The sequence below is a fragment of the Antedon bifida genome, chromosome 6, assembly GCF_963402885.1.
Source record: "Antedon bifida chromosome 6, ecAntBifi1.1, whole genome shotgun sequence".
NCBI classification, from domain to species: Eukaryota; Metazoa; Echinodermata; class Crinoidea; order Comatulida; family Antedonidae; genus Antedon; species Antedon bifida.
Genome location: NC_136231.1, coordinates 5,527,609 through 5,546,030, shown reverse-complemented (window position 1 = coordinate 5,546,030; position 18,422 = coordinate 5,527,609). Strand labels below are relative to the sequence as shown.

The following is an 18,422-nucleotide window of genomic DNA, read 5'->3' as shown; positions in this document are numbered from 1 at the left end:
TCACCGATTCCACAACAGCTTCAACAACTAGTGAAATAATTACAATGGCAGACGTAAACAAACTGAAGCTTACCAGACGGAACAGCAAAGGTCAGTTAACAAGGACTCTGTCCATGATAGAATCACTACTTAAAGAAAATTGCGAACCAGATGTTTTAAAAACTTACATTACCAAGGCGGAGAAACAGTTCAGAAAAGTTGAGTTAAAACACTCTGAACTGATTGATGTACTTGAAGACCAAGGAGAATTTGAAACGGAAGAGAAATGGATGTCAGAATGTGAGATGGATTTCCTTCAAAAGTTGGTATGTGCAAAACGGGAGATTACCCTGCGCCACTCACAATCTACAGTCGATGTACCATTCTCAACTCCTACAACTCCTCTTCAAACATCAGCCTCAACGCAGCCTGCTGGTACGGTTGCCTCGCCGCCTGCATTCAGTTCACCTACACCTCGACCTGCTATGGCAAGGTCAACGCCTACTATGGCAAAGATGAAGTATCCTACATTTAATGGCAACATCCGGGATTACAAAAGATTTAAAGAATTATTTACACATTGTGCAACTAATCTAACTGAGATTGAATGTTTCTACCAGCTAACTGAATCTATGATTAACAGCAAAGAAAGAAACATGGTTAAAGGATGTATCGATGTTGCTAGAGCTTGGGAAGTGTTAGATGAACGCTACGGAGACAAAGACAGAGTGGTTGATAGTCTGTTGAAGGATCTAGAGAATTTAAAGTCCTATGAGAGTAAGGACAAGATCAACATTCCAGCCATGAGTCGTTTTGTCCAAACCCTTCAAACGTTTGAAACCAGAGCGGAAACCATTGGTTTATCTGGAGAATTGAACAGCAAAATCATGCTGAGCCAAATAAAACAGAAGTTACCAGAAGAACACAGAATAGCTTACTATAAAAGCGTTAGGGACAACGACACAGGTCATTCTCTCACGGGCTTGGTTAAATGGCTGTACAGCCAATTATTGTTACTTGAGAAAGCTATGCCCATGACTGAAACTGAATCATCTTCATCATCAAAGAAGGCTTCAAATGCTGCTGTAGTGTCATCTGGAGAAGGATACAAGTCAGACTACAATAGAAATCCCAAGTGTGCACTGCATCCAACTGCGAATACTCATTTCTTAAAGAGTTGTAACAAGTTTCGAAGTTTGTCTCAAAAGGAGAAATATGAAGTGATGAAACAAAAATCAAAATTTCAACAACAAAAATTCCTGTCAATTTGCCGCGCCTTGTGGAACTCCATCTTGTGGAAGTAACCTTCACTTTCCGGCTGTTTGTCCTGTCTTGTATGAAAGAAAGGATCAACCCAATCTTAATTGCAATGCTCAACCCTTTCAACCAGCGGATCCAACCACAGTTGTTAAGCAGGCAGGCATGGTCACCCACAATGGAGAAAGTAAATTACAAGTGACTTTACCTACTGTTATGGGGTACCTGAGATGTGGCAAAACCCGCCGTCTAGTGCGTATCTTATTGGATGGTGGAAGCCAAGCGACACTTCTGAGATCGGGACTCATTCCACTTACTAATCAAGATGTTTATCAAAAACACGATCTGAGTCTGGTTGGTGGTAAGAAAATTACTAAGAAACTACGATTGCTGAATTGCTACATTGAAGACGTAAATGGTACATGGTCTTGTCCACTCACCGTCACAGAAATAGATGAACCCTGCGGAGATGCTCCTATAGTATACCAAGAACAGCTTAAACAATACAGTCATCTAAATGAAATTGATTTACAAGTTGCTCCATACCCAACTATTGATGTACTGCTCGGTGTCGATAACACGCACTTAATGATTTGGGAAGAGTACCTCCGAGGTGAATGTATCAATGAACCTGTAGCCGTGAAATGTCCCTTTGGATGGTTTATCCAAGGAGGACAACTCACCACATCAGCACTCTTTAACTATGTTAATGTGTCTGCAGTTGGACCAATGGAAGATTTTCTTGGCATTGAGACAATGGGTTTAGAACCAAAGAAGTGCAAATGTTCTGAACATCTTACAAACCGCAAGGCAACGGAAGCAATTGATCAGAGTGTGAAACAACTGCCAAATGGAACTTATGAAATTAGATTGCCTTGGAAAAGGGCACCAAATGACCTTCCAGATAACTATGGGTATGCTGTGAAGAGACTGAAGAGCCTAGAAAAGCAATTTGAGAATAGGAACATAGAATGGGAAGTGTATTGCGAACAAATGAGAGATCAACTGAAAAGAGGTGTCTCTCGTCGAGTGACAGAAGCAGAGCTACAAAGAGATAGAGAGGCTGGAAGGAAGATGTGGTTTCTACCACACTTTGCCGTAACCAAAGAATCCAAAACAACACCTGTGAGAGTGGTATATGATGGGAAGGCAAGATTTCAAGGCCATTCTCTTAATGATTATTTATATAAAGGAGAAAATGTTAATACAGATCTTTTTGATGTTGCCCTACGATTTCGAGAAAACGAAGTTGGTATAATTGCCGACATTAGTAAGATGTTCCAGGCTATTAAAATCAGTTCTGATGATGCCCGCTTTCATCGATTTGTGTTCAGAGAGAATCCTAACCATCCAATTCAAGTGTACGAGTTGACGACTGTTACATTTGGTGAAAAGCCATCACCAACTGCGGCTATTGTGACTTTGAGGCATATAGTATCTGAGCATGCACCCGGTGATAAACTATTAGAAAGAATTGTTACTGACCAGTTTTACATGGATGATTTGAATGAATCTGTTAGTGATGCTAATGAGGCTGACAACTTAAAGTCTAAACTCACTGAGACTCTGAAGAAAGGAAACTTCAATATCAGGAAATGGCAATCCAACGTTAGGAATATGTGTGATGAATCAGAAGACGCCACTGCTGCAACAGCTTTGGGAACAAAGTGGGACCTTGTGAACGACACTCTAAAGGTCAAAGAGGTAAAACTAATTCAAGGTCTAATCCCAACTAAACGTAGCATTCTGAAACAAACCGCTTCTTACTATGACGTATTCGGTATGCTTTCCGGTATCCTTGTCCGACCGAAAACACTGTTACAAAAACTGTGGCAACTAAACATTGATTGGGATACACCACTTAACCAGAGAGGTGAACTTTGTGCTATTCTCAGTGAAATCAATAAAGACCTTGAAAAAGCAAGTGACATAGAAATTCCAAGATGTCTTATTCCAGAGCCATTTAGAGGAAAAAGACCATTACCTAAAGTATCTATGCATGGTGCAAGTGATGCTTCAGAAGATGCTATGGGTATCGGAGTTTGGCTAAGGTGGTCACATGAAGAGTCAACTGAAGCTTATTTGTCGTTTGTGTGCGCCCGAGCCAGACTCACACCACTTAAACAATCAAGCATCCCCAGAAAAGAACTTCAAGCAATTCTGCTGCTTTCAAGGCTGATGCTCACTGTAAAGAATGCTTTGAGGTTTGACATAGTTTATTCAAAGATTTGGACAGACAGTATGACTGCCATCAGTTGGCTGAGAGGTCAATCTAAATCTTTCCGATCGTACGTTGCATACCGTGTAGGTGAGATCACTTCTGAATTTGACCCGATCAAAGATATTGCCTTTGTACCATCAGACCAGAACACTATAGATATTGTTTCAAGAGGAGGAAACATTGACGATATGAAGCAAGTCATCGATGGACCAGGGTTCCTACGATCACCACCAATCTCTTGGCCTAAAACTCCTACAAATGTTCAAGTAGCTCCTGAAGATGGAGAACAAAAGAAATTCCATGTCCGTAATGCTAAGACACTAAGGCTGGTATTCATGAAAGGGGACTATCTTTAGTCCTGGACTATCCTTAGTCCTGGACTATCTAGTCTAGGACTAAGGATAATCCTGGACTATCTTTAATATGGTATTCATGAAACCTGGACTAACTAGTCCTGGATTAAGCCATGGAAAATTACAGCAGCTAGGTGGTCCATGATGTTTCCTTCTAAACTTGTTCTAAACACGCTAGCATTGCATTCGCGTACTACGCGTCCAGGGTATAATTTACCCTGCACAAGTTCAACTAGAGGTCAGATTACAGATTCTACACACAGTACATGTACACGTGTGTAACAGATGCCTGATGAATAAATAGTAACATAAAACAACCAATTTTGCCATTAAACCAGAAGCATAAATGAAATTATTGGAAAACAAAGTAAGTCTTGAATATTTAAAGAAGACTCTTGTGTAATTTTATTTGAATTTCATGTAAAGAAATTGAATTTTAAGGCGAACTTCGGGTCTAGCATATGGCATATGCCTTGTTGGCCTAGCCTACCTCTCTCTAGGCCTACCTAGACTAGCCTAGGCGCAACTACTATCTAGGCCTAGTATTCCTACCCACTATTCTACCTATAGTCCTAGGCCTACACTAATTTCACTAAAAATATGGCCTATTACCTAGGCCTAGGCTAGTTCCAGTAGTAACTACTGTCTACTCTTTTCTTTAGATCTAGACTAGCCTAGGCCCTAGCTAACTACTAGGCCTATATTATATATAGGAGGATTATAGGCAGACTCCTTCTACTACTGCTACTACTAGTAGTAGTGCTACTATCCAAAGGGCTAGTACTAGGCCTAGTAGTACTTTTTTATATTTTGTTTAAAAAAATGGATGCATCATTTGTTATTAATTGATCTGTTACAGTAGGTTGATTCATAATAATAATAATATGATGATTAAATTTTTAAAAAACTAGGCCTAACCTAGGTAGCTGCAACCTTGTCCATCTAGTTCCTACTACTAGTCTAGAGTAGAGCAATAGCCTGCCTTCTACTAGCTATTTAATTGAAGATCTGTGTTCCATTAAATTTAAAATGAGATATCACATTTAAATAGTGCACTACCTTATATATAATTATTTCAAATGTTTTATTTATTTTTGTTAAATGGTGAACCTAAACAGCATACAGTATGCATGATGACCATAATTCAAGGGGCCCTCATATAAATACATAAAACAAACAAATAAATATAGCAAAGCAAACAAAAAACAGAGAAATAAGAAAAATATGTTCAAAAGAAATATTGATTATAAAAGGTAATTTCACAGGAAAATATAAAAAAAACAATAATACAGTAATTATTAATTTCCAATATTTATTGTAAATTACCTTTTTTTTATCTACACAGATTTTCAAGTCAGCAAGGCATCAACATTGTTTAGAGACTGATTAAATTAAATACTGTTATTAGGACTATACTACTATTTTCATTGTTGGAGCTGTGGTTGCAAAATTATCAGAGTATAAACTGCAGAATTGAGAATTGGACATAAATAATTCAAGACATGATGACCATCTTTAAGTAACAAAACTATTTATTTTGATGACAATTGTATATAATATATATTTCAGTCAGGAATTATTTATCTAAATAAAAGTTGGACAGAATGCTGTGATCTGAACATGAATGTACTACAGTAATATGGTATTTGAATTTATTTATTTACTGTTTTTGAATAAAACAATAGAGTAATTTAAAAAGTTTCATATGTGGTTTTTATATTAATTTTCTTATTTTCATTTATTACTACACAAGTACAACTTGTTAAAACGTATACAATTGTTTTGATAGTCCTGTTTCTCTCTGCATGATTATTGTGCTCCATCCAGGTTTGTTAGCAATTGTATCTAAAAAAAAAATATTTAAATAATGTTAAATTACATCCAAACAGCTTTACAACTGAAAGACAGTACAGATAATAGCAGTATTTTTATCTTATTAATACCTTACCTGACCAACAGCAGCATTCCATGTAACTAGGACGGTAGTGGAGGCATATAATATTCACCAAACATTTGTTCAGCTGTCTAAACCAATACTAATAGAAAAATAAATAAATGGTATTAAAATATATACAGTATCTAATATTGACTACTAACTATTAGCCTAGGCCTATTAAAATTAAAATTACTTCAACAGGACGTCCTATGTAAATTGATCCAATATTTTGAAAATACCCAACACTGCATTCCAGTCTAGGCCTAGACAAGGCATACTAAGTAATACAAGGTATGCCTACAATAGGCTAAGACTACTGTTTACGGACTACCTGATGTAGGGCCTTGCAATGCCCATCGACTTAGACAATGGCAGAGTCTAGAGAGGCCTAGTTAATTAGTAGTAGGCCTAGGCTACTAGGTACTCTAGCTAGCTAGGCTTACTAAATACTAGACTTCGGCCTAGCTAGCTAGGCTATATCCATCTATCATCATTTTTAACAAAAATTATAATATGTAAAATATATTACAAATTAAGATATATAGAGTGATTTACATCTTTAAAATAAGTTAAATGTGCGCTTAATGAAGAACAAATCATTTTAACACTAGCAGTATAGGGTGGTTGCTAGGCAATATCGCCCTAGGCAAGCGCTGTCAGAATTGAAACTGTGGGCCTAGCTTTTGGGCCTAGATTAAACACACTAAATTAACTTACTAAATATAATTTTTTTACTTTCTAAAGTACTTTATTATATTAAATATACGTTATATTTACTAATTTGATACAAATAAAAATGATTAATAATATTTTGTTTCTTAAATATGGTTTTAACGTTGTCACACTTGTAACCTACCTTACCTCAGGCCGCCATTTTTTTCGAGCTATTCTTGAGATAGTCCAGGGGCGGATTGCTATAAAGCCTGTTTTCCTGTCGACGTTGAAATACGTTGAAATACGTTGAGTTGCGTTGAGTCGCGTTGAATCGAGATTTTACTGGAAAAGGGGTAAAACTGTCTTTACGTCGTCGTTGTACATTTCCTTGAAATTTCAACGATTTACAGGAAAAGGGGTAATTTTCGACGCTGAAAATCGTTGAAACAAATTAACGATTACGATCGTTGAAGTTGAACTCGATCCAACTTCAACGACACGATCGTTAAAACTGACCAATCAAATGGTTCGCAAATTACGTCATTCGATCGTTGAAACTGACCAATCAAATGGTTAACAAATTACGTAATCTTTGTTGATAAACAGACGATATACTATACGTACATTTTTTTCGTCGCGCGATAATTTAAATTGACAACAACATGTAAGTCAAAACATTTTAATTTGTTTCCAGTTTGTTAACTATTTGTAGGTCTGTGCAATGTAAGTTAACCAGGCCTATGTTGGCTTGTCTATTAATTATAGTATATAATATAGGCAAGAAGGCTTAGTTAGCAAGCTAGAGAGAGGCCCTGCCCCCCTGCTCTAAGCTAGCTAGGCTAGAGTAGTAGGAAGGATAGGCCTACCCTAGCTAGTAGTATTAGCTAATGTAGTAGAGTAGAACTAAGACGTACTAGTAGGTAGTAAAAAAAAATTTTTTAAATAAATAAATAAAAAAAGTTGTCCTATAGGCCTAGTGATTACTGGTTACCGGTTCAATTAATTAATATTATTTGTATAGTAGGCCTAGCAGGCATAGTAGGTAGTAGGTCTGCTAGTAGTACAGTAATGTTTATAAACCTTTTTTTAATTCAGAATGGATTCATGTGAAAAAATAGTCATGAATATATGTCAGAGGTACGAGGTGTTGTATGTACGAAAGTCTTCAATTTACAAAAATAAAAGAACAACAAGAAAAACAGCTCTAGAACAAATAGCTGTAGAGCTAAATAACACCATGATTCAAACAAAAGCAGGAAGTAAATTCACTGCAGAAGATGTCGATAAAATATTTCGAAATGTGAGGACCAGGTTTTCAAGGTATAATGTAATCATTGTATAATGTAATGGCTTTATAATTAAATCATATGTTTATATATGCCAGTTTAATTTAATATTTTCGGTTATAAATAAACAAATAAAGTAATTTATTTGTTTCGGTATAACTATATATATAAAATATGAATCGGCTAAAATGCTTGTAATCACAAATACAATATAATATAAATCCAAAGGCAAATTACTGGAAAAAGCAATTTTTTTATTAACAGTGGCTGGATCTCAATTGAGATAGTAAAGTAAGCAAAAAGTTAAATATATATATATATATAAGTGAGTCTTTTATATTTATTTCAGATACCTGAGAGAACTGAAAAAAAGAAACAGATCAGGGGCAGGTGTAGAGGAGATTCAGGCTGCCATTTCTGGGGAGTGGGAGGCAATGCGTTGGATGGTCCCCTATTACCATGGTCGGACCACCGGAGAAACATGTTCAGAATTTGGTTAGTGTGTGTTACTTATAAATTACTATTAAATCCTAATAACAACAAATATTGCTAAATATTTACATGGCGCTATACACAGAATCATAGTCAGTAACAGAACACAACACATTACAATTTTAACTTGGATATCATAATAGTAAAATAAACAAAAAACTGTAACCGTAAAAATTGGTACATATTTCTACAGAAAGTCAACATGAGGAAGATACAGCAGAATCACTGCTAAATGCAATAATTAATGAAGATGGTAAGCGATTAAGTTTTTTTACTATTTACCTGTACAACTACAAGACCATTTACCAAATCCTATAGTACACTTTAAATTTAAATTTTTCAGGATCAGAAACTGAAGAGGAAATTGATTTGGATCATTGTGAGTGCATTATGAATACAGTTAATTAACAGCAACAATTAAACCATAAAATAGTTATTACAGTATTTAACCTCAATATATACATTGCTAAAATAATTTTATTTAATAAATTCATGTTATGATTATTAAGATGATGCTGATGACACTGACCCTGAACAAGATGCTGATCATACTGTATCAACTATGCCCAGTGTTGATGAATTTCAAGGTTAGAACAAAACAACTTAATATCGTAGAGTATCTAAGTCTACCATTAAAATATCAATATAAACAATAAAGATTATTAATTCAAAACTTATGTAATTATAAAAAAATACAATCACAGTAATTGACAGTTCTATATCTTTAAATTCTTTTCTGAGGTAATTTGGTTTTAACAATTTGTACAATTAATTAATACTACCGTAGTACTTATCATTTAATCCAAGGTGAAGTTGTGCTAATTGAAGATACCGTTACTCCCACTGCAGCCACTCCTAAAAAACCTAAGTACAATGTGGACCAAAGAAGTAATATTAAGAAAGGTCAGCCTGCTTTAATATACAGTACCTACATGTTGTAATGTTATTTAAACTCTTTTACTACTTTCTTTCTTATTGAATATTGTGATCTTATGTCGCTTCATTATGCATCTTTCATTTACTAATCATAGCCTTATACTAACCTTACACATTTAGTCATTTTACTGTATAAATATAATAATTAAAATGCATTGTAGTAAGTATGTTGAAATATATGTGGCTATTAAAATATACCATTTATACTATCATTCTTAGAGAGAAAACCTTGGGCCAAGAAGAAACTTCTAAAGGTATTTAAATGATTGATAAAAACCTCTTGTTTTATTTATGTCGGTTTTTACTGTAACTGTCATGCATAAATACTGTATAAAAAAAATTATAAATAATTTGTACCTTGTAAAAATTCTCCCATTTAACAATAATGTTGTCTTGTCTCATTCAGAATGAAACTGGAAATCTGACAGAATATGAACAGGCTGTCATTGATTTCGTAAAACAACCAGAACCAGAACCGGACCGTATTAGTAATTTTTGTAAGTGGTTGGAAGCCGAAATAAGAAACAAAGAAGAAGCGAGTCAGAGAACAGTGATGAAACATATCACTTCCTTAATTTTTGAAAATTAATTAAAAGAACATTACGTGTACAGCCCCATTAGAGAATGTGTTCATTTTTACCCGAAGATTTTCAAAACTTCAGGTAAATGTCACTTAACCTCCTACTGTGACATGTGCTAATATAAGTCCAACTTTGCTAGGCAGGTCGTTAAGCCTTTTGATCATCACCGACTTCTGCTAGTTTTTGCCTGACCATTTACCTTGCATACTGAAGAATGTACCTTGTCCTAATCAATCAATTACAAGAGAGCTAATAAAATCACAGGGGTATAATAGGATTCAGGTCATTAATCACCTGCTTAGTTGATTTATATGACAAGTATTTTGACCAAAAAGTTCTAATGGGGATGTACACCTAATGAATATTAATGTTAGATTTTTTATTTACATAGAGTATACCTAAGGAGGTATCAATCAACTATTTATTGCTCCAATTTAATTTTATTCAAATAAATTAATTACCAACCTAAATATTGTGCAGTTCACACATCAATTACTGTCCCACAGTCTCTGATGATCTTGTCCTGCCATGGGACTGCTCCTTCACTGGAATTAAAATAGCCGCAGAAAAGATCTCTTGTTAATTTGGCAGAAAAGGAATAATTTGGGGAGCCTTGCCGATTAAGATTGGCCAAACCATCGTCATCTTTGGTAATGCTTCGCCACTCTCCTGGTTTAAAATCATTAGAACTGTTGGAGTCTACAAATCCAGCAGGAATGTAGTGTGCATTGTCTGTCTGAATCATATAGTTGTGTAAAATAACACATGCCTTGACTATTTCGTCTACTGTGGAAATTCCTGCTTTGATTGGGGTCCTCATTATTCTCCATCTGGCAGACATTACACCAAATGCATTTTCAATGCATCGTCTGGCTCTGGATAACCTGTAGTTGTAAATTCTTTTTTCGTGTGACAAGTTGCTTTCACCATATGGCTTCAACAGCCAGGTCTTCAACGGGAAAATTGCATCGGCCAAGATGGTATGCGGCAATGAAACTCCAGCAACCTCAGCTGGTGGTGGGATATTGAGGGAGCCGGCTTCTATGTGACGATTAAACGATGACCGACTAAATATTGAAGCATCATTTTCATGGCCTTCTGCACCCAGACTTACCCATGTAAATGCGTAATTCGCATCGCACATAGCCATGATTACGGTGCTGCAGTATCCCTTATAGTTGTAGAAGCTGCTCCCAGATTGATGTGGCTTCTCAATCATAACATGCTTCCCATCCAAGCAACCGATGCAGTTTGGGAAATTCCACTGGGTAGAGAACTCTTTTGCTATATTTGCCCAGTCACTCTCGTTGCCTGGCATGGTTAAATATGTATTATTTAATGCATTCCATAAACCTGTGCACACCTCTCGTATGATGTTGGATACTGAAAATTTACAAAGCATAAAAGAAATGATTTAAATTTAATATAAAAAGAGTACTATTTGAATATGTCCGAAAATGGTTCTGTAACAATGATTGTTTGATGATAAACAAATATTTAAAGATGTATTGTCCCTTGAAACACAAAAAATAAAGGTCAAAATATTCTAAATTTAAATTGGCCATATCAAAGTAATATTAAAGTTATTCACTTTAAGTCGAAAATTCGAGCCAAAAACAACAAGTTTATGTAATTAACAGGTAAATTAATTTGATTACATTTCGTCTGGAAAATTTTTTTGGAATTACAGTTATCAAAGGGACAATACATCTTTAATGTGAGTTGAATGGATAGAATATTTAATTCATGATTTAAAATGGATAACAATATTAAACATGTCTTACCTGTTGATATGCCCATGCAATAGTTTAGGGCCATGTCACTCATGCTACTGCCACTAGCAAGGTACCTGATTGTCACTGACAATCTCTCCTCTGAGCTAATAGACACTCTACCCCTATTTACCCGCGTCTTTAAATGGGGCTTAATTAGTTGGTGCAAGTGGTCAAATCTCTCAGGAGACATCCTGAAAAATCTAATAAAGGAACAATATTAATAAATGTAAAGCACAATAGTATCTAGCCTAGCATAGGCCTATGTTGTTTCTAATCAGTTAATAATAATGAGTTTAATATTAATACTATTTGGCCCACCTAGACCTAAAAATACTTTAAATTTAAAGAAGGCCTTCCATAATGCTAATAATTGGATTGTGCTTAGGCCTAGCCCAGATACTTACTTGAAAAACCACTCTCTGTCCCGCTCTTTCATCATGTTGAAGTGGACATGGTACTGGCCTAAATTTTGACGACGTTGAAGCAAGTCCCGGACCCACATACGATGCTTCCTTTTCTCTTTCTTTTGCTTTTTATTTCTGTCTAATTCCATTAGAAGCAGAATTTTCTTCATTTTCTCACGTTTCTTAATAGAAGGGGCCATGGCAAATTAAAATTACATTAGATGTTTACACCGCGCACACCGCAATGTTTTGTTTGTCACGGTTGGCATGATGTGACGCTCGATCAGTTCAACGATTTTTTGATTCGAATTCCAACTTCAACGATCGTTAAAAGTTGTGTAAAATATTGGCGGTCCGACTCGATCACCGTTGTCGTTACAATTTTTCAACTTTAACGATTTTGAACTCAACGTATTTCAACGTATTTCAACGTATTTCAACGTCGACAGGAAAACAGGCTTAAGCGGTCTATAACCGGTCTTAGCGCTTAGCCAGCTATAATTCGTGACGTAGCAAGTAGTCTTATATTATAGACCATTGCTATACCGCGGTCTAACCTGTAAACGGTCTTTAAAATTAAAGCCTACTCGAAGGAGTCTTAAAACAGTCTTAAACCTCTCTTTTTGTTGTCAACATGGCGTTGCCGATAATAGGCCTTGGTATTATTGATCGTGAAAGACCACGAATTGAACGAATTTTCCGTGATAGATCACATCCTTTGGATGCATATAACGACGATGAACTGTATAGAAAATATAGATTTCCTCGCGCTGAAATTTTAATGTTAACAGATTTAATTATAAATGATTTAAGGCAATCAAATAAAAATCATTCGGTTCCGCCAGTTCTACAAGTGTGCACAGCTCTCCGTTTCTATGCTACAGGGGTGATGCATAATGTATCCGGTGACATAGCAGGTAGTCCTTTTTTATCACATAATCTATTAAATATTTGTTTTATTGTAATAAAAATGTAATCGTTACTGTATTTTATATATATATAGGCCTATATAATTATTTTAAATGACAATTTAATAGACATAGTCTTACAAAACTTTTTCCCCTTTTTTAAAGGAATTCATGAATCGACAGCTTGTAGAATAATTAGAAAGGTTTCGCTGGCATTTGAGGCCAAACTAAGGCAATATGTTACCTTTCATAACAACAACCACAACATTATGCGTGCTAAAATTGGATTCCATGAAAAAGCTGGATTTCCAAATGTTGTTGGAGCTGTCGATGGTACGCACATTCGGATGCAGGCCCCAAAAGATAATGAATTTATGTACGTCAACAGGAAGGGATACCATAGTTTGAACGTACAAGTAGTCTGTAATCATGAAATGAAATTCACAAATGCTGTTATTAGATGGCCTGGTGCGACGCATGATTCACGTATTTTTCGGAATTCAGAATTGTGCACAATATTTGAGAGAGGAGAAGTAGACGGATACTTAATTGGTGACAAGGGTTATCCATTACGGCCGTTTTTATTAACGCCATATTTTAACCCTGTCCATCCACATCAACAGAGGTACAATCGAATACATGCGGTGACAAGAAGTATAGTTGAACGGACAATAGGGGTATGGAAACGAAGGTTCAGGTCCATGCATGAGGAAAACCGAATGTCCCCCCAGAGAATATGTGCTGTTATAGCTGCTACGATGGTGTTACATAACATAGCTAGAGATCTAAAACTCCCAGATATAGATGACGAAGAGGTAGACGATCAGCAAATAATGGTTAATGATGAGGTGTACAACGGACCGGTAGCACCAAATGGAAGAATTGTTAGGGATATGATTGCTCATGAATTACAAGACAATGCATAAAGTTCATATTAACATGTAAAAACATTTTATTTAAACCGTATTCTCACAATGAATCAATTGATTTAAATACTGTGCTGTTTGATTATTTAGGTTTTAATTTTAATTAATTAAATTACTATTGTATTTACAAAAGGTTGATTTGATTATACAGTATAAATTATTAATATTAAATTATTGTTCAATCACATGAACTTGCGTCATTAAAATGGCAATTTCTAAATTTAATTTCTGTTGCTCTAGTTTTAATTTATTTATTTCCTCGTTCAATTTGATTTCTTCAGTTTTGTTTTTTTGAATTGTTGACTTAGCCAGCTTGACGCCCCAGTCCATATATTCATCCTGTAAATTTCTTTTCCTTTTTGACGATGCGTTACCGCATTCATTCGGATCATTTAATTGCTGGGTCGTTGTGGTTGGTTGTAATTGAATGATATCATTTGAGTCATCTTTACCATCATCATTACCTGAAAATAAAATTTTAACATTTACTTCCTATTTTTATAACAATATAGGCCTAATTCAATTTAATTAATCATAACAATGGGATTTAACTTACTACCAGTTTCTATATATGTTTCACACCCTGTCGAAACACCAACAAACATCGCACTATTTAGTCCTCCATAGATGTCACAAATAGTTTCACTGATTTTGCTCATTGTATGAGGTGGACCACCGCCGGTCCCTGGATGTTTAACCTACAAAATTAAATTAAATACTTCACTTTATCATATATGACTTAATTATGTCATTTTCTAGACTTATAGATACTTTAATATTAGCCTATACTTATGCCTAATACTATAATATAGGTAGACCTTTGTGACCACAGCTACCGGTATACTAGGCCTAGTCTACCTAGCCTTTATTTTCTGCGTTTATTGTTTATTATTGTATTAATTAAACATATTATTAAAAGGAAATATATGAGTAAGATTTGTTTTTACCTTATTGATATCCTTTTTGGCTTCCGCCACTAAGTTCTTCCATTTTTTTTTAATTTCTGCTCGCGTTCGTTGAACTCCGGGATTAATTGCATTTATGCTGTTACAAATTATGTCCCATTGCTTTCTTTTAATTTCAACAGTAACATTCGCATTTAATTGTGAGAGCAGTATTGATTTCGATTCATTAAATAGCTCGACTAATGCTATCTTTTCACTTTCTGAAAAGGCCGGCCTTCTTTTATTCACGTTCATTTTTACACGTACATACAAACTGAATTGTGATTTGAGCGAGTGTGACGAACATAACCTTATTTGGTATTATACGCGTAAAGTGCGCCCTCAGGTTTTTTTATAATATGAGTTGGTTGTTTGTGCATCTATACTCGTCGCGGTCTTGGGTAAGACCGTTTTATAGCAATGGTCTAACAGGGTTGGCTTTAATAAGACCGTCTATCTGATAAAGCCGGCTTTAATCGGGGAGTTAAGACCATCAGTTAAGACTGTTTTATAGCAATCCACCCCTGGACTAACTTTCTTAAACCTACCCCTTGGGTGGACTATCTTTTGCCGGTTTTAGTCCAGGTTTAGTCCATGTTTAGTCCAGGACTAAAGATAGTCCCCTTTCATGAATACCATTTCAAAATAGTCCAGGACTAAATCCAGAGATAGTCCAGGACTAAAGTTAGTCCCCTTTCATGAATACCAGCCTAACACTCAAAATAAAGGCTATCCCTGAATTTGAAAGAATACTTGATCCCACCAAGTTTTCTAGTTGGCCAAAACTTAAAATGGTCACAGCAAGAGTTGTGTCCTTAAAGCAGTTACCAAAGAACCAATGGTTAAAGAAGTTAACTTCACAAATTTGTGAGTGGCCTTCACCACATGCATTGAAGGAAGCTGAGTTGCTTTGGATCCGACAGGGACAAGCTGAGATAAATTTCAATGATCACAACATCATGAAGCTAGATCCAGTCTTCGATGAGAAAGAAGGAGTGTACCGTGTTGGTGGACGAATTAAGAATGCACCACTGTCGTATGACATAAGACACCCTTACCTACTACCGAAGGGAAGCCATATTAGTTTACTGATTGTTCGGGATCGACACAGACACTCTTTGCATGGGGGTCACCTGAGAACCGCATCAGAGGTCAGAAAGAAGTTTTGGATTATTGGGGATACCAACATCTCAAAAACAGTTGTACGACAATGTACTATTTGTAGGAGACACAAAGGGAAGCCATTAGAGCAAAAGATGGCTGACCTACCAGACTTCCGAGTGAAACCATGCTCACCGCCATTTAGTTCCACACTCGTAGACTATCTGGGCCCAGTTAACGTAAAACTGAACAAAAATACAACCACAAAAGGATATTGTGCAGTTTTTACATGTGCCGTAACTAGAGCTGTACACTTAACCTGTGTCCAAGATCTTACTACCCAAGCGTTCCTACAAGCAATGGAACGATGTGTAAGCATCAGAGGAGCACCATCTTTGTTGGTGAGTGACAATGGCACATGTTTCAGAGGGGCTGACAATACAATAAATGAGTTGAATTTGAGACTAGACCAGACGAAGATACGAGAACAATGCCAACGTTATAATGTGCAGTGGAAATTTGGACTACCAGGTGGACCTCATCACCAAGGAGCTGTTGAGCGCATGGTTCAAGAGGTGAAGAAAGGCATGAGACAGTTGGTGAAAGCTGATAGACTAACATTTGTTGAATGGGAGACGGTGTTCTGTCAGATATCTGGTCTTATCGACCTTTGACGGCCAAGTCATCATCGCCCCTGGATCATCCGCCATTGACTCCTAATCATTTCCTGATTGGAAGAGGTGATTTACAGTGTCCGGAAGTACCGTGTGAAGAATTCCATGGAAATTTGAGAAAACGGAGAGAGATTTGTAACTCTATGGTGAATGGTTTCTGGCACCGATGGATGGAGTGTATCCATAAGCTCTCACCAAGACTTAAATGGCAGAAATCAATGGAGAATGTAATGGAAGGCGACATAGTGCTTGTCATTGGTGAGAACAAGAAACGTGGTAGTTGGAAAATGGCAGAAGTCAGTAAAGTTTATCCAGGGAAAGATGACCTTGTTAGGATTGTTGACATAAGATTTGCAGATAGTATCATTGCTAAGAAACCGGTTACTAAGTTGATCATGCTAATGAAGAGCACCGAACGTTCAGACATGTAGTGATATGTGGATCAGATGAAGTTCCTTGACCACTGTGATTGATGATTTAAAGTGTAATTGACATTTATGAACTTTTCATTGTTACATTTAAAGTTGTAGACTTACTTACTAGTTGTGACCGTCCGTCACTTTTTTAGGGAGCTGGGATGTCATGACGTCATTTGTTTTCAATTTGTGAGTTGCGTGCCAGTGCGCGTACAATACGCAGGCTGAACGAAATCATATACAATTGGTATCGTGTGAGATATTTATGCAGTGTAATCATCTTATTTTGTTATTTGGAACCCTTTGGGTGAGTTTAATTATAATCGTGTATAAATATGTTTAGCCAGGAGTCTGCGGGGGCAGTCTTTGAGTTGTTTACACCTTTAAAAATTATATATTTTATTGTTGTTAAAGTTCATATATCTAGGCCTCGCTTGACGTTATCACTTCGTTTAAGTCGAGTTGGCGTGCGAGTGTCTACGTCTTTCTATTACTATAGAGGGGGTAGTCGTACTATTCTTTATTATCATATATGTTTCGAGGTATTTGTTGACTACAGAACTATCTACTTAGTGTATTTTGTTTGTTCTTATAGACAACCCAACACAGTTGTTGAATAATAATAAAGTTAATAAAGACAACATATTGCAACAACGTGTTCACCTCCTTATTCTCACCGATTCCACAACAAACACTTTACTTATGTCAACAGCAATTGTACTATAAACAATGTCCTTATCTTTTTGAAAACCGTACTTTGTCCTTCCAAACATTATTAACCTAGCTGTAACGTAGGCCTATATGTTATATTTTATTTAGCATCCGAGCTGGTTACTGGTTACTGCAAATAAAAGTCAACTGCAATGATTATCAAGTACAGGTATGTACTTACAAATATATTAGGCCTATATCATATATTCATTTTCATCCTTTTATTCTTACTTGAATCACTTTATCGTGAAGATGTTATTTTCATATTGAAAGTGTTAACATCACTGAAAACTTTTTCGCTTTTTTGTTTGTATTGTAATAAATAATAAACTAATATACTTGTTTTCAGGTTAAATATCTGAGCACAGAGGCGACAATGTGCAACGCTATATATAAATATGGTGTCATACCGGTAGGCCTACTTATCATTGTACTATTCTGCCAGAAATGTTTTGCAGTAAGATTTGCTTATCAACCAATGCACCATTCAGCAGTAGAAGGAAAAGAGGCATATATCACATGTATCTTCAAAGATATTTTTGAAGAAATGAAAAATAAATATGACGTAATCTGGACCAAAGGGTCTTACATTATCAGTGAACCAAGCAATGGATTTGATTTGGAACGTATTACGATTCACAGTCAATATGACGGTGCAAGGCACTTTGTTAGGATCGATCCAGTTGAGAGAGATGATGCAGGAGATTACCAATGTTATTTTAAATACAATGGCGATACCCTGCTTACCTCCACAATTGGGAAGCTTATTGTGCGTGAAATACCATCGAAAGAATATCCAATCGTTCAGTTTACAAAGTCAGCTTACAAGATAGGAGAAGTTGCCGTTGCAATCTGTTTGAGTGAAAAG

At 36.0% G+C, this 18,422-nt stretch overlaps 4 protein-coding genes and 2 long non-coding RNA genes across 6 annotated transcripts in view; 3 read left to right on the top strand and 3 right to left on the bottom strand.

The window, feature by feature from the left end:
• Positions 1 to 18,422, bottom strand: part of LOC144845296 (uncharacterized) — a 190,422-nt gene that overhangs the window by 108,630 nt on the left and 63,370 nt on the right. The gene's annotated exons all lie outside the window — the stretch shown is intronic.
• On the top strand, positions 1,402 to 3,813 carry LOC144845006 (uncharacterized). Its single transcript, XM_078702121.1, has one exon. The coding sequence runs from the start codon at positions 1,402 to 1,404 to the stop codon at positions 3,811 to 3,813; it is 2,412 nt and encodes an 803-aa protein (XP_078558247.1).
• Positions 5,133 to 6,944, bottom strand: LOC144845004 (uncharacterized). The gene is made up of 4 exons (XR_013612486.1): positions 6,940 to 6,944; positions 6,608 to 6,677; positions 5,759 to 5,846; positions 5,133 to 5,655 (listed from the first exon to the last, which is right to left on the bottom strand). It is a non-coding gene; the product is annotated as an uncharacterized LOC144845004 (long non-coding RNA).
• On the top strand, positions 7,497 to 10,119 carry LOC144845003 (uncharacterized). Its single transcript, XM_078702119.1, has 8 exons — positions 7,497 to 7,720; positions 8,036 to 8,181; positions 8,372 to 8,431; positions 8,522 to 8,557; positions 8,688 to 8,765; positions 8,986 to 9,081; positions 9,334 to 9,368; positions 9,521 to 10,119. Exons 1-8 carry the CDS (start codon positions 7,497 to 7,499, stop codon positions 9,701 to 9,703), a joined length of 858 nt encoding a protein of 285 aa, XP_078558245.1. The 3' UTR covers positions 9,704 to 10,119.
• LOC144845001 (uncharacterized) lies at positions 13,866 to 14,907 on the bottom strand. Its single transcript, XM_078702118.1, has 3 exons — positions 14,656 to 14,907; positions 14,265 to 14,406; positions 13,866 to 14,172 (listed from the first exon to the last, which is right to left on the bottom strand). Exons 1-3 carry the CDS (start codon positions 14,905 to 14,907, stop codon positions 13,880 to 13,882), a joined length of 687 nt encoding a protein of 228 aa, XP_078558244.1. The 3' UTR covers positions 13,866 to 13,879.
• Positions 15,444 to 16,427, top strand: LOC144845000 (uncharacterized). Its single transcript, XM_078702117.1, has one exon. It carries the CDS (start codon positions 15,444 to 15,446, stop codon positions 16,425 to 16,427), a length of 984 nt encoding a protein of 327 aa, XP_078558243.1.